The sequence below is a fragment of the Notamacropus eugenii genome, chromosome 6 (genome assembly GCF_028372415.1).
Source record: "Notamacropus eugenii isolate mMacEug1 chromosome 6, mMacEug1.pri_v2, whole genome shotgun sequence".
NCBI lineage: Eukaryota > Metazoa > Chordata > Mammalia > Diprotodontia > Macropodidae > Notamacropus > Notamacropus eugenii.
The window spans coordinates 386,810,191-386,824,447 of NC_092877.1; the positions used below are offsets into that span (position 1 = coordinate 386,810,191).

At 44.0% G+C, this 14,257-nt stretch overlaps 1 protein-coding gene across 1 annotated transcript in view; it reads right to left on the bottom strand.

The window, feature by feature from the left end:
* ACAP2 (ArfGAP with coiled-coil, ankyrin repeat and PH domains 2) overlaps nt 1–14,257 on the bottom strand; it is a 125,514-nt gene that overhangs the window by 47,103 nt on the left and 64,154 nt on the right. Inside the window, exons 8-9 of the mRNA XM_072618919.1 lie at nt 12,411–12,506; nt 10,283–10,357 (exon numbers count right to left, since the gene is read on the bottom strand). Coding sequence (XP_072475020.1) covers nt 10,283–10,357; nt 12,411–12,506 — 171 coding nt within the window. The remainder of the gene's footprint in view (nt 1–10,282; nt 10,358–12,410; nt 12,507–14,257) is intronic.

A 14,257-nucleotide genomic window follows, 5' to 3' on the forward strand; every position in this document is an offset into this window, starting at 1 on the left:
TATTTTGTTAAACATTTCCCAATTCCATTTTAACCTGGCTGTGCCTGGGAGTGGTCCAGGGGACACACGTTTGATACTTCCAACATAGTCCAAGTCCCACACTTTACAGGTGAGGAAGTTGCAGCCCAGTCACAGCTGGCATCAGAAGGAGAATCTAAACCCAGGTCTTCTGACTCCAGGGCTGAGCTCTTTCCACATCTCATGATGCCTCCCAAGATGATCTGTTGCCTTGAAGGCCACTACTCTTTCTTCTATACATATTGTGCTGTATTAGAGGGGTTGAGCTAACAGGCCCAGATTTGAACTCCTAAGAATCAAACTCAAGGAATTTCAAAAAGGAAGCTTATCTAGCCTATCCTGCCCTCAGCATCCATCACTCTGTTTGCTGGCACCACAAGGCCCAAGGCCATACAGAATCCTGCTCTGCGGCCACCCTATGATAAGAAAGTCATGTGAAAGACCTGGGAACACAAGTTTTGCCGAGTTTTAAAACAACAAAAAATCTCAATCAGGCTTGGCAGGGCCTCAAAGATTTAGTTTCCTTCAGATCTCAGCCCACTCCCAGTTCAAGGCATATGGCTGAAATACAACAGCCAGTCTTGAGCCACATGTTGGTGTCAGCTGGGAGGAAGGTCTCACCTGGAGGGCTGAAGGGGACTGTCCTCGTTCTGTTCTAGGAACCGTATGCAGCAGAACTTGCATAGAATCACAGATGACACGGTTAGCTAATTTCCAAGTGATTCAGATCAGAAAGCAATAGTTAAGTGTGCTCTCTGAAGTCCTAGCAGGGTAGACCAGTGATTCATGAGTCTGTGGTCCTAGCTTCTAGGCATTATTTCCTGCCCTGGTGCAATGAAGATCCATCTGGTCTTCTCTCACAGCAGGAGTCTTGCCCATGTCCTTACCAAGCCTGGAGGCCTTGCTCTGGGCCTCATTACAGGTCACAGGCAATTGTCCAACCCTGGATCTATTTGTTATTCTTTGTTTTTTCCCACAACACACTTCCTGTATGGTCTCCCTTCAGGCAGAGAGAGCCCCTTCACAAATTCCCACTCTGACACCACCCTGTGTTGTGCAAGTAACACAAGCTTCTAAGAGGCCAGGCGAGCAAAGCTGGAGCTCGGGCAGACTGTACCATATTGGGAAGGCTCTGGCAAGAGACCCCGTCAATTTTCTGGGTACCACCCTAACTAATGATAGAGAAGTACATGCTAGGGAGCTGCCAGATTCACCACTCTGTGATGAATTTTTTTGCGGGGGTTTTCTTGGTTGTTAACCCATGAAAAAAGTACAACTATAAAGTAGCCTTCAGTCCCACACAGCCACCTTCCACTTGGGCAGTTATGGTGGCACAGCAGCGGGCAAGCAGGCAGAGGATGCAAACAGTTGTTTTTGTTTTGTTTTTTTTACTATGAATAGACTTTGACTTTAGTCGGTCCTCTGCCCAATAATTAACAGGTGGACACAATGCTAGATGAACGAAATTCTGCCTGACTCATGCCCCCCTTTTCCACGGAGCCAGAGATGAGGGAGCTGCTGCTGAAAGGAAGCAGCTAAACAAGGAGGCAGGGAGGGAAGGCCATTTTATTCAGCTACTGAAGGCAGGGGGAACCCTGATCTCAGAGGAAACTGAGAGATCACATGGGTAATAGGACCAATGGCAAGACACAGCACCATGAAAAGAACTACGGCATATGCATCGCAGAGAGGTGTCAAGAAATTCTGCTGAGACCTAGAGAAGACTTTCCAGATGACTCAGTCCCTCATCCAGGACTGCCTTGGATGCCAACATGGGCAGAGATGAGGGCAGGGCACAGCACCCTGAAGCTCCCCTCAGCCATCATAAACCAAAGAAGGACAGGGACTGACTGGTTATTAGTGTGGCGGCTGTCCCAGGCTGTGGACAATCAGACCATCCACCTAAGCTAATATCTGAATTAGTGAAAAGCAAAGAGAAAAAATAACAAGAAAAATAGATGTTGTATGAGTGAAATGCCAAATAGTTCCCCATTATCTGAGGAAATAGACAATAGAAATTACATTAAAACAGACCCTAATAATTGTAGCCAGAAGTTTAACCAGTAAATTATATGTCCCAATATGACCAGAGAAGTTCAGAAAGCCCTTTAGTCAATACCTAAAAGCCTGAAAGGTATCCAAGCCAAGTCATCCAGAAGGCACGTAGGGATGAAAATGGAAGGAAGATCCCAAGAAGAAGAAACACCATTTGCTCAGCCAAGGAAGGCGAGGCCCCCATGCTTAGATGCTGCTATTCCAGCCTTCAGGGCACTTCCAGAAGAGACAGAAATGGCACAAGAGAGCAGACGCAATGTGGCCAGACATGAGGCAGGTGCTACCAGCAATAAAGCCCAGACGAGAGATGGATCTGAAGAAGGGGAAAGATCTCGGGTCTTATTGGGAGGGAACAAACACAGCCAAGAGAACATAAAGATCCACCAGCCCACTCTTCCATCTGCACAGACTCTGGAGGAGAGTCATCAACACACAAACGGGGGGCATTCTCACAGAGGGTCTCTAGAGAAGAAGCTGGTTTTGCCACACTGAATAATGGACCCACTCAGTAATGGCTATGAAGCCTCTGCTGGGGAGACAGAGTCATGAACACAGCACACGTTCACCCCAAAAGAACAGAACATTCCTTCATTCTTGTACCTTCAGAATCTGGCACCACACCTAATGAAGAGCAGGCACCCCAAACCACAGTACCTTCTGTTTGTCCTCAAGCATCACCTATGCACTAAGACCCTGATGCTGGCAGGTCCGAAGGTGATTCAAAGCCTGACTTTAAGGCCCTCTGCTTCAGCTCGGATGGCTGTTCCTGGGGGGAGGGGTTTCTAAGTCAATATACAGTCCCTAGTAATCCTCATGGACAACTTGGGGGCCCTCGTTTCTGTTAGAGTTTGACACCACTGGTTTCCACACCACAAATATGTTTTATGACAATCTGGACTTGTCAACGGACTGCTATTTCTTAAAAGGTTTTTGTTTTACGATCTGGGAGCCAGGAGAAACCAAAATGAATTCTATTTGGCTCATCCACCCTTTGGTGTTCTATCCAATGCTCTCCATTAGCTCCATAATCAATCTGTCCTTGGTGTCAAGGAGGTTATGTTCTAATGGAACAGACTATCTTTCCCAGGATCCCAGGATCCTCATTCCAGAATACACAAGGCAAATGCACAGTAGATGTAGGTCACTTTAGAAAGAAAGGGATCAACAGTTCCAGGGGACATGGGGGACTAGGAAAGGCTTCCTAGAGGAGGTTGTACTTGAGCTGGGTATAATGCTTCCACATGGAAGCATTAGAGGCCTCTCTCTTATAAGCTAGGGTTTGTTGTCCTCTGCCAAAGATGATGCAAGCAAAGGCAAGACATTTAACCTCCGTCTCTGCTTCTCCACTGACCAATGATAATATAACCATCTGTCTCCAATATTTCTACATGATGACCCATAACAATTGAACCAAGAAAAGAAATGCAAACTGAGGAAGGTAAGTTGCCAAGAGTAGATAAATCCCTCCCTGGATGAGTGAGGAACCACCTGGAAGGCTCAGAATCTAAAAGAAAGAGGGATACCTTCTCTGGCAGAAAGTATACCTAGGTGTGGGCACATGTGTCGTAAGTACACACGTGCGAGTTGCAGGGGTGTGGAGATACATACACACGGAAGAGAAGGCCAGACGAATGGGGAAGCTCATGCCAGATAACGATAATCTTCTGTTTGTGGGAAAAGGGAAGCAAGAGCAGGAATGGGGAAAAGGGTTTGGAAGACCAGAAATAAAAAAAGTAAAATTGTACTTCCAGTGTGGATGCTAAAATGGGTCTGAATTTGGGTTTCACTGCTATAGAAACCCCCAGCATGCACAGCCCCAGATCAACATCAGGGATCCCTGGGGCATAGAGCCAAATAGCCAGGAGGATCTTCCTGACTCAGAGGTCAGTTCTCTGCATCTTCTCCTTGACAGACATACACAGAAACCCATTCAGACTAGCCATGCAAGACAATGAAATTTAAACCACACCTGAGTCTTTCTTAGCCTAGACCAGAGGTTCCCAAACTTATTGGGCCTATCCCCCCACTTTTCAAAAAAAAAAATTACCCAGTGCCCCCTGGAAAACTACTTTCTTTAGTCCTTTAATGGTTTTTTAAATTTGCATCATTTCAAAAAGATAGAATCTTTTAAAAAAATGATACAATTTAAACTTAATAATTTATTGTACATTTGTGCCGTTTTTTCCCTGCACTGAAATTCTGATGATGCAATATTGTGCCATGTGGCCATATAGTATCATATTGTAAACAAATCATTACAAATTCCTGCCAACGCAAGCTGGACTTTCCAAAAACGTGTGACGTGCTCACCTGCTAACACTTGTTTGTTAAGACCTGTTGGAGGGTTATAACTTGTGTTTTGTGTGTTTATTTGTAAAACAGTGTAATTATTATGACTCTAACTTGGTAATATGACAGATGAAACATGTACAAATCGTTTCTCAAAATTTTCTTCTTTTTTCCTTATGCTTCCACTGTCCCCTTATTTTTATTCAACACCCCCCAATGGTACCTTAGGCCCCCAGGGGGTGGTTATCAACCCACTTTGGCAACTTCTCATCTAGACCAAGAAATAAAAGAACTGCTTGGATTTTTAGAGTGAGTCCCAGCCAGCAACAGCAACATATTAGAAAGAACGAAGTCAAGAGGCAGAGTAGAAGCAAGGGCTTGCTCAAGCTCTCCCCCCAAGGCCAGCTAAATACCTATAAAAATGACTCTAAACAAATTCTGGAGTTGCAGAACCCACAGAATAATGAAGTGAAGCAAGTCTCCAGCCCAAGACAGCCTGGAGGGTCAATGGGAAGCATCTATTGTGCCACACTTGGTGCAAAGAACAGTCCAATGTGGGCTGCGCCAGCACAGATGGGACCTAAGCAGGCCTTTGGGGGAACAAATCTCTGGTACCTGTGCCAGTTTCTAGACTTCACAATCCCAAAATGCTGAGGGCAAATTGGAAAGTCAGCAAAAAAAACCTGTTGGACCTCAGCCCCAGCCCCAGCCCCAGCGCGGGTGGAGGAGCCAGTGGTAGGCGCAGCAGCAGCAGCTGCTGTTTCTGGAGCTCTAGGCCCACAGATTGTGGGGGAATGGAGTGGCTGACAGTACACTCCTCACCCTCACTGGAAGCAGAGAACAACCTTGACAAAGAGCTCAAAAGTCAAGTAAATGGCTGGGGAAATAAGCAAAAACCAGAAAAAGCATCAGACTATAGAATCTTACTTTGTTGACAAGGAAGACCAAAATATACAAACAGAAGAAGACAGCAAGGTCAAGGCTCCTACATCCAAAGTCTCCAAGAAAAATAAGAATTGGCTTCAGACCCCAGAAGAGCTCAAAAAGGATTTTGAAAATCAAGTATGAGAAGTAGAAGAAAAACTGGGAAGAGAAATCAGAGTGACGGAAGAAAGTCATGAAAAATAAGTCAACCGCTTGCTAAAGGAGATCCAAAAAAATGCTGAAGAAAATAGCACTTTAAAAAAGACTAACCCAAAAGGCAAAAGAGATCCAAAAAGCCAATGAGGAGAAGAATACCTTAAAAACCAGAATTGGCCAGATGGGAAAGGAGGTCCAAAAGCTCACTGAAGAAAATAAGTCCTTAAAGATTAGAATGGAGCAGATGGAAGCTAATGGCTTGATGAAAAACCAAGAAATTATAAAGCAAAACCAAAGGAAAGAAAAAATAGCAGACAATGTGAAATAATCTCATTGGAAAAACAACCGACCTGGAAAACAGATTCAGGAGAGACAATTTAAAAATTACTGGACTACCTGAAAGTAATGATCAAAAAAAGAGCCCAGACATGAAGGAAATTATCAAGGAAAACTGTCCTGATATTCTAGAATCAGAGGGCAAAACAGATAATCAAAGAATCCACCAACTGCCTCCTGAAAGAGATCCCAAAAGGAAAACTCTTAGGAATATTGTGGCCAAATTCCAGAGTTCCCAGGTCAAGGAGAAAATATTGCAGAAAGAAACAATTCAAGTATTGTGGAAACACAATCAGGATAACACAATATCTAGCAGCTTCTACATTAAGGGACTGAAGGGCATGGAATGTGATATTCCAGAGGTCAAAGGAGCTAGGATTAAAACCAAGAATCACCTATCCAGCAAAACTGAGTCTAATACTTCAGGAGGAAAAAATGGTGAAAAGACCAGAGCTGAATAGAAAATATAACCTTCAAACACAAGAACCAAGAGAAACATGAAAAGGTAAACAGGAAAGAGAAATCATAAGAGACTTACTAAAGTTGAACTGTTTACAATCCTATATGAAAAGATAACATTTGTAATTCTTGACACTTTTCTCAATACTAGGGTAGCTGGAGGGATTATATACATACACACACAGGGCACAGGGTGAATTGAATAGGAAAGGATGATAATTAAAAAAATAAAATTAAGGGTGAGAGAGGAATATATTGGGAGAAGGAGAAATAGAATGGGATTAATTATCTCTCACATAAAAGAGGCAAGAAAAAGCTTTTTCAATGGAAGGGAAGAGGGGGGAGGTGAGAGGGAAAGAGTGAACCTTACTTTCATCACATTTGGCTTAAGGAGGTACATAATTGGGTATGAAAATCTATCTTACACTACACGAAAATAGGAGGGAAGGGGATAAGCAGGGAGGGGGATGATAGAAGGGAGAGCAAATGGGAGGAGGGGGCAATTAGAAGTAAACACTTTTGAGGAAGGACAAGGTCAAAAGAGAGAATAGAATAAATGGGGGCTGGATAGGATGGAGGGAAATATAGTTAGTCTTTCACAACATGACTTTTATGGAAGTTTTTTGCATAACTACACATGTGTAACCTATATTGAACTGCCTGCCTTCTTAGTGGGGATGAGTGAGGAGTGGGGAAGGGAGAGAAGTTATAACTCAAAGGGTTAAAAATTGCTTTTACACACAAATGGGAAATAAGACACACAGGTAATGGGGTATAAAAATCTACAATAAAATAGAGGGGAAGGGGATGAGAGAAGGGAGGGCAGACTGGGGAAAGGGATAATCAGAATGCACAATGTCTTAGGTTGAGTAGAGGGAGAGGTGGGGAGAAAATTTGGAACTCAAATCTAGTGGAAGTGAATGCTGAAAACTAAAAATAAATTAATAATTAAAAAAAAAATCACCAAAAATCTAAACTGAAAAAAATAATAAAAATCAAAAACAAAAGAGCACTTGATTGGTTGGAAGCCCTTTGTCCCATGGTCTCTGCCCATCACCACCCTTCTGAAAATCTCTTCTCTCTGAGGCTCAATTCGTTCATCAGCAAACTGAGAGGGCTGGACTCAGCAGGGCTTCTTCAACTTCTCCCACAGTTAGCACCGAACTATAGGACCTCAAAGGTTCTTTTGCCCTATTGTTTTTTTAATCCCCATAATCTTCTGTGACCCTATGATCCAACAGATAGCAAGGAGAACTGTATCGGGATTGAGAACTGTATCGGGATCCTGGAGGAGGAGAGCAGGCTCTTTTGTTTTTGGTCATTGTGCTCAATTTTCAAGAAGTTCTAAACTACATGGGTTCCCTGGCTCTGGAAACTCCTGTTAGTGCAGAACAGACATAAGTCACAGCCATATGTCCGGCACTGTGGTTTCTCTCTCCAGCTGTCTCCATCACCCTTCTGTATGGTCTCCCATAACCAACGCAATCCACAGTTCAAACAGCATTCCTAAGCAATAGCTCCTACTTCATGGAGTGAAAATGTAAAGAGAGACTGTCACATGAACGCTGAGGTTTCCTGAAGGGTTTAAATTACATGTTTCCATGCAAACTTCCCAAGAGAACCACACTACTTCTTGTTAAAGTACTCCTGGGGGCTACTGTTTGGATTCCTCCTGCAAAAGGAATTTTAAATATTCTTTCCACACACTTTGTTGTTGTTTTGGTTGGTTAGTTGTTTTCAGTCATGTCTGATCCCATTTAGGATTTTCTTGGCAAAGATACTGGAGCAGTTTGCCATTTCCTTCTCCAGGATCTTCATTTTACAAATGAGGAAACTTAGGTAAATAGAGTGAAGTAGTCACACCGTTGGTAAGTGTCTGAGATTAAATTAGTGACAACATCTTAAGCACAAAGTCTTTTAAAGACCAAGATATTGTCCTGGATGGGGGTGGGTGGATTCACTTTTAAAACTCTGAAGATATCTATAATGAGCTTTTGCAAACCAGTGTATCTCTCCATCTTAGCACTAGTAATCAGGTGATTTCAGGAACACCCCATAATTATAACAAAGGAGTCCATCAAATCAGAAAGGAATCAAGGCACTGAGTTTAACCAAACCCACATTCCAGAAAAAAATGACCATAAAGTACAAGAGAAATTAAATAACCATTTTAGGTAGGCCATTTTCCAGCTGATTCATCATCTTTCCTTGCAATGGTCAGCCAACAAGCATTTATTAAGTGCTCTCCATGTGCCAGACAACGTGCATTGGTTGGGGATACCAAGAAAGGGAAAACCAACCCAATCCAACTCATGGAATCCATTTTCAAAGGGCTTCCACACCAAGCACACCAACATGACTATGGCTATCAAGTCCAGAGCACAGAATAAGGACAAAATGGTGCAAATTATAAACAGGGCACTGAAATTTTCCTAAAAACTTTGAGCATGGGCTAAGATCAAAAAGTTTATCAGATGTGGTTTTCGTAAGTCAACAAATACAATACAGAATGTAAAAAAGTATATCTATAATTATAATTCCACACAATTTCAAATACACGAAATAAAGAATATTCAAAAACAGTGAAAAGTATAATATTAAAATTAACAGTGCCCATAAATCGTAAGTAAGTATAATTAGTAGAAACTTCTTCCTAAGGATTGCAATAATACTTTCTTAGTTAATTGGCAATTTTTTTACCTGCAATGCAGCCTTGTGTTGGCATTTAAAAGAGTAAAATGCACATCATGAATAATGCAGATATAACTTTGAAAGGAAATTAATTTAAAAAGTAGATTGTAAAAGTGAGAAGTCATAATCAGAATTACATCGAGTGGTCTCCAAATCAGGCTGGCGCTCTGTCCTACAGACGAGCGCAATGAAGACAGATGATGTCCTGGTCCCAGTGGTCCGGCCTAGGCCGTAGCCTCCAAATGGCCAGTCATGGCAGCCATTCCCTTACTTTAGCTGAGCACAGCCTCTTAAGGAGTCATCTCTGCCCTTTCTGATCCCAGAAGGATTCTCCTCGGCCAAATAAAACTCAGCAGTTCAGCCTTGTCTCTACCCACTCTGAGCCCTGGGCCCACTTCTTTGCCTGACCTTCCATTTTCATTCAGCTCTATGAGCAAAGGTATTGTTAGCATAGTTGTTTAAGGAGAAGCAGCGGCCTTCTGGGACATGGGCAACAAGCTGGTGCGCATCACAGAGTGCCTTCAGGTTTGAAGTTCTACAGACTCTTCAGGGATCTGGGGACAATCCTTCTCTCCCACAGTTAAAAGGGACAGGTCAAGGACATTTCCAAGCAAAATCATGCCTAACTTAAATCCTTACTGATTACACAAGCATTTGAGACACAAATTTGACTTGATATTTAATATTTTAAATGGAAATGGATGCCTTCTGATTCTCCTAGAAGTCCTGGGACTGCAGAACGGTATTGCAGAGGGACTTAGTTTTCCAATGATTTCATGTGACAAAGGCCAACAACATGGGTGCCCTTCTCTTCCTCAGTGATCGCCCCTGCTTTCCTCTGGCACACTGCTTCTCCAGATTCGATTTCTCCTCCTTTCTACCTTGGTAAGTCAGAACGAATGGAGACCCTTAAACCTAAGCATGGTGGTATTCCTGACCATACCTGCTGGGCACATCGAGTCTCCTATTATTGTTCACTGCACCAACGTTCACATTTCCATGTGAAAAAAGCAGCTTTTGTTAATGCACCTTTAGGACTATCAGCTCCTTCTCCTCTGGTGTAAGCAGGTGAAAATACAAACACCAAAAAGAGAAGGACCCACTCCCCCCAATGCCCTTCTGTGGGCCTGGGTCAGGGGGCTTTGTTTCCCCAAAAGGCCCTCCTTTCAACTTAGCATAAAGAGAACCCCTGGGACCAGCACCAGGTTGACCCCTCAGCTTGCCTTCTAACCTTTCTGAACTTCTCCAAGAGTCAGAGAGAAGACCTTGTCTACAGGTCACCAGATACACTAACTGAGAAGGATTCTGACTAGCTGCCTGCCACCTCTCCCTACATCTTACAGCCTGTCAGTACCTTCTGCTGGATGGTAGAATGTTTCTGCTCCATGTCTCTCTTCTCCTTGGCTGCGTCCACCACCAGGCGATCCAGCTGTGGGGAAAAGAGGAGAACGAGTGAACACGGTACACAATTTTCTTCTGTCATCAGAATGCAGAGGACTTGGCTGGCATCATGTGACCTTGCCAAGCCAACTGGCCTCACTGGGAAACATCAATGCTATCTGGGAAGGAGTAGATCCAGGGCTTGTGAAAAGGCCCACATTTCCCCAAACCTGAGGACCACCTCAAAACTTAGTTGTGGCACTCAGGCTAGACGAAAGCACCTTCTGGCACACCGTGAAGACGACGAACGCTTTAGCAACTTCCTGGTAGACCTGCTGAGCCACCACTGGCCACAGGAACCAAAGCAAAGTCAGGGGGACAAGCTGCTGGGGACACTCTCTACCAGCTGGGAAGGGAGCAGGTTCAGCAGCCTTCCCCTGCCAACTCCTGTGACTTCCCAGAATTATCCTAAATGTGCTTTATAACATAAAGACCAAATCAAAGGAGAAAACCCCCCAAACAACTGTCCTTGAGCTCTCTGGGGACAGGCAGCCATGGTTTTTGTTTGTGACCTGGTCATCTCAGTCCCAGGCACAGCGCCTGGCACTCCCTGATGGACTCTCTGCTTCACATTCCCAGGGGATGGGGGCTTTAGTCCTAAACTAAGCCAGTCTCCAGAGATCAGTCTCCAAAGTGGAAGAAGGACAGTACATTCTGCCCGGGCAGGGCTATCAATCCCCCTTCCACCACCATGTGAACTCAACTGTCCACAGCCAAGTAACACAACTAAAGCTCCCACTAATGCACTCAACACTTTTTAGCCACACCCTCTGCACATTTAACTAACTCAAGGGTGGGGCACAAGTCACTACTTCCCAGAGCCTCAATTTCTTCATCTGTAAAATGGGAAAACAGCACCTGCCTCCTAAGACTGTGGTAAGGATCAAACAAGTTGACATATGGAAGCCTTTGCAAACTTTCAGGTGTTCTATAAACGTTAGCTATTAGTGGTGTGCATATGAACATCCAATCAAATGCTTCCATCTAAGGCATCAAGGTACCATTAACAGAGAGGCACTTTCTAATAAGAACTTCTCCACTAAAACCAAAAGTCCGTCCATATAACATGTAACAGCCATATAACAGACTACCTGGGCAATCTGATTTTTTGGCCAGATAAGGCCAACCAAGAGGTACTTAAAATGAAGTTGATGCTTGCCCAATGCTTCTCTATTTCCTGCCCTCTCTGCCCTTCTGACCCTCCAACAAGCCCACGAAACTCTGGACAAGATAAGCCCTGATTAGAACCTGGCCTCCTTTGCAGTCCCAATCACACCTCCTCTCCCCAGGGGCACCCATCATGCCACCAAATGGGAAAGACTCAGAAATCAGAAGCTGCTCTCCCTAGCCACCCCTGGTTCTTCCTGTCCCTCCCCATCAGCGAGGCTCCTATGGAAGAACTGTTCAGGAGCTTTCCATACAATGTCATGAGCCAGGGGATCAATCATCAGAGGAGTTAAAAGAGAAGAAATGAGATGAAAGGAAACAGTACTCAGTAGACTACACAGTCAATGCTGACACAGCCACCAAGAGGGAGGGGGCTGCAGACACATGACAAGACTGGCTTCATCAGATCTAAAGAAAGACAAAATTCTTCCTCTGTAGATTCCCAAAGTCTTGTTCCTCAGGTTCATGTGAGTTCTTAGACTACAAAAATGACCAATCCTTATAAAGTATGAGACTGGTCATTGTTGAACCAGCACATTTAAAATCTTCATTAGGACTGTGATGTCAAATTACCCCATGAAGTCCTTATTTTCTCAATTTAACTGAATTGAATCCAATGCTAACACCTATTAAGGGTCTCCTATGTGCCACAGACACAATAGTCTCTGCCTTCAAGGAGCTCACATTCAGCTGAAGACGCAAACACAGATGAGAATGACACAAAATACTGTGTGTTGAGAGAAAACCTGAACGATGAGGGGATCTGAGACAGCTTCAGGAAAGGGGAGACAGCCAAGCTGAACCTCAAGGAAAACCCCCTTTAAACTCCCTCTAAGAGAACAAGGAGAGCCTCTCCTAGGGAATCCAGGCCTTACCTGTGCACCGAGATCCTTCATGTAGGGCCCAAGCTCACTAAAAAGATCGTATCCCTGATGAAAGAAGGCCAGGTGGGCATACATGAAAGACAGCATCTGGCAGGAGGAAAAGCAGGTCACAGCAGTTAGAAGCAATTTCATGAAATGCAGACCTGATTCATTAAGAACATTATTACATGTCATTAAGAGAAATACATTGGGGCATGATGGGAATTATTTCCTCCACCTGAAGATCACCTGCACTCCCATAGTTTTGGTAACATTTACTTGTGAACAAATCTTACGGATCTACAGGGAGAGTTCACGTTTTTCAAAGCAAATTCACTAAAGGCTATACTTCAATGCACCTGTCTGCTGCAGGTCACTGCAGATTACTTTTGAACCCAGGCTGGTACCTGAGCTGCTTTCATCAGACCCACTGGATGCACACTGATTTACATGAATGTGCGCCTTTTTATTAGACTGAGCCTGGTATGCTAGCACAAACGTACAAACACACACACACACACACACACACACACACACACACACACACAAGACTGACACATGCTTTTATAGGGGATTTTTTAAAAAAGGAGGGGCTCAATGGCAAGCTTTGTTTCTTTTTAATCTGCAACATGGGAGAGCAGGAATCAAGGGTCCGATGGAGCCTCTGACCTGACTAAGCTCTTCAAGATTCATTTAAAAAGAATTAAAATGTGAGGGGATGCCCACCAACTGAAGAATGGCTGAATAGGTTGTGATATGCAATTATGATGGAAGACTACTGCACCATCAGAAATGAGCAGCATGCTCTCACAGGAGTGGATGCAAAGTGAAATGTCCAGGGCACCCAGTAACAGCCACACTGCAGGATGATCAGCTGGGAAAGACTGAGCTATTCTCAGCAATATGACGATCCAAGACAACTCTGAATGACGTCAGATAAAAATGCACCATCCCCCGGGAGGGAGCAATCGAGTCTGAAGACAGAGGGAAGCAACTTTGGTTTTTTCCACTTTATTGTGAAAGAGCAGTAGCTTCATGAGAAGAAGTTTTAAAGTCACAATTTTCTCTGCCAGAAACTTAAATAAAAAAAATTGTCCAGGCTGCAAAGACATAAAAATGGCTCAACTTTTACCTGGTAAGTCCGAAATAAACAACCCAACAGTAACTACCTATCCAGATCTATCTGTCTACACCTTCTCTGACTCTGGGAAAGCTGGGTGTGCTGGGGCCAAGCTTGCATAGCCTGGCTGAAAAGAAGAGGATTTCACAAGAGAAATACACAAATGGGCTTATGGCACCACCTCCAGTGGGAGTACATGTCTCTTTCCTTAAATATCACACACACACAGACACACAGACACGCACATGCACGCACACACACACACACACACACACACACACACACACACACACACACACACCTTACACACCCCCTTACAGAAGGGGACATTCTTGATCCTGACCCAAGACATACAGAATTATCTCAGCCTGGAGTTTTCCCTGAGATTCGTCCACTTTGACCAGGACCAAATCTGCCTTGAGGATGTTCCCCCTTTACTTTCTAACTCCATGGGAGATACCCCACAGAATCTGGAATAGGAAGCCAGCCTCTCCAGAGCCCATATGCTAATTTTAAAGCAGGAGGCACAAGGGGTCAGTCAGGAGGCCTCAGAAGGCTGCAGGGTCCTGAGCACACACAAACACCCCCAAAATACAACCTAAGTTCCATGTGTTAGGAGAGCAAAGGAAAGGCAAATGCCACAGAAGAGGCATTTGTATGTGACAGGCCAGGGCCATGCATCCCTGATGGGATGGGAACTCCAGTGTCAAGGAAAGTTCATCCATTCAAACAATCCTTG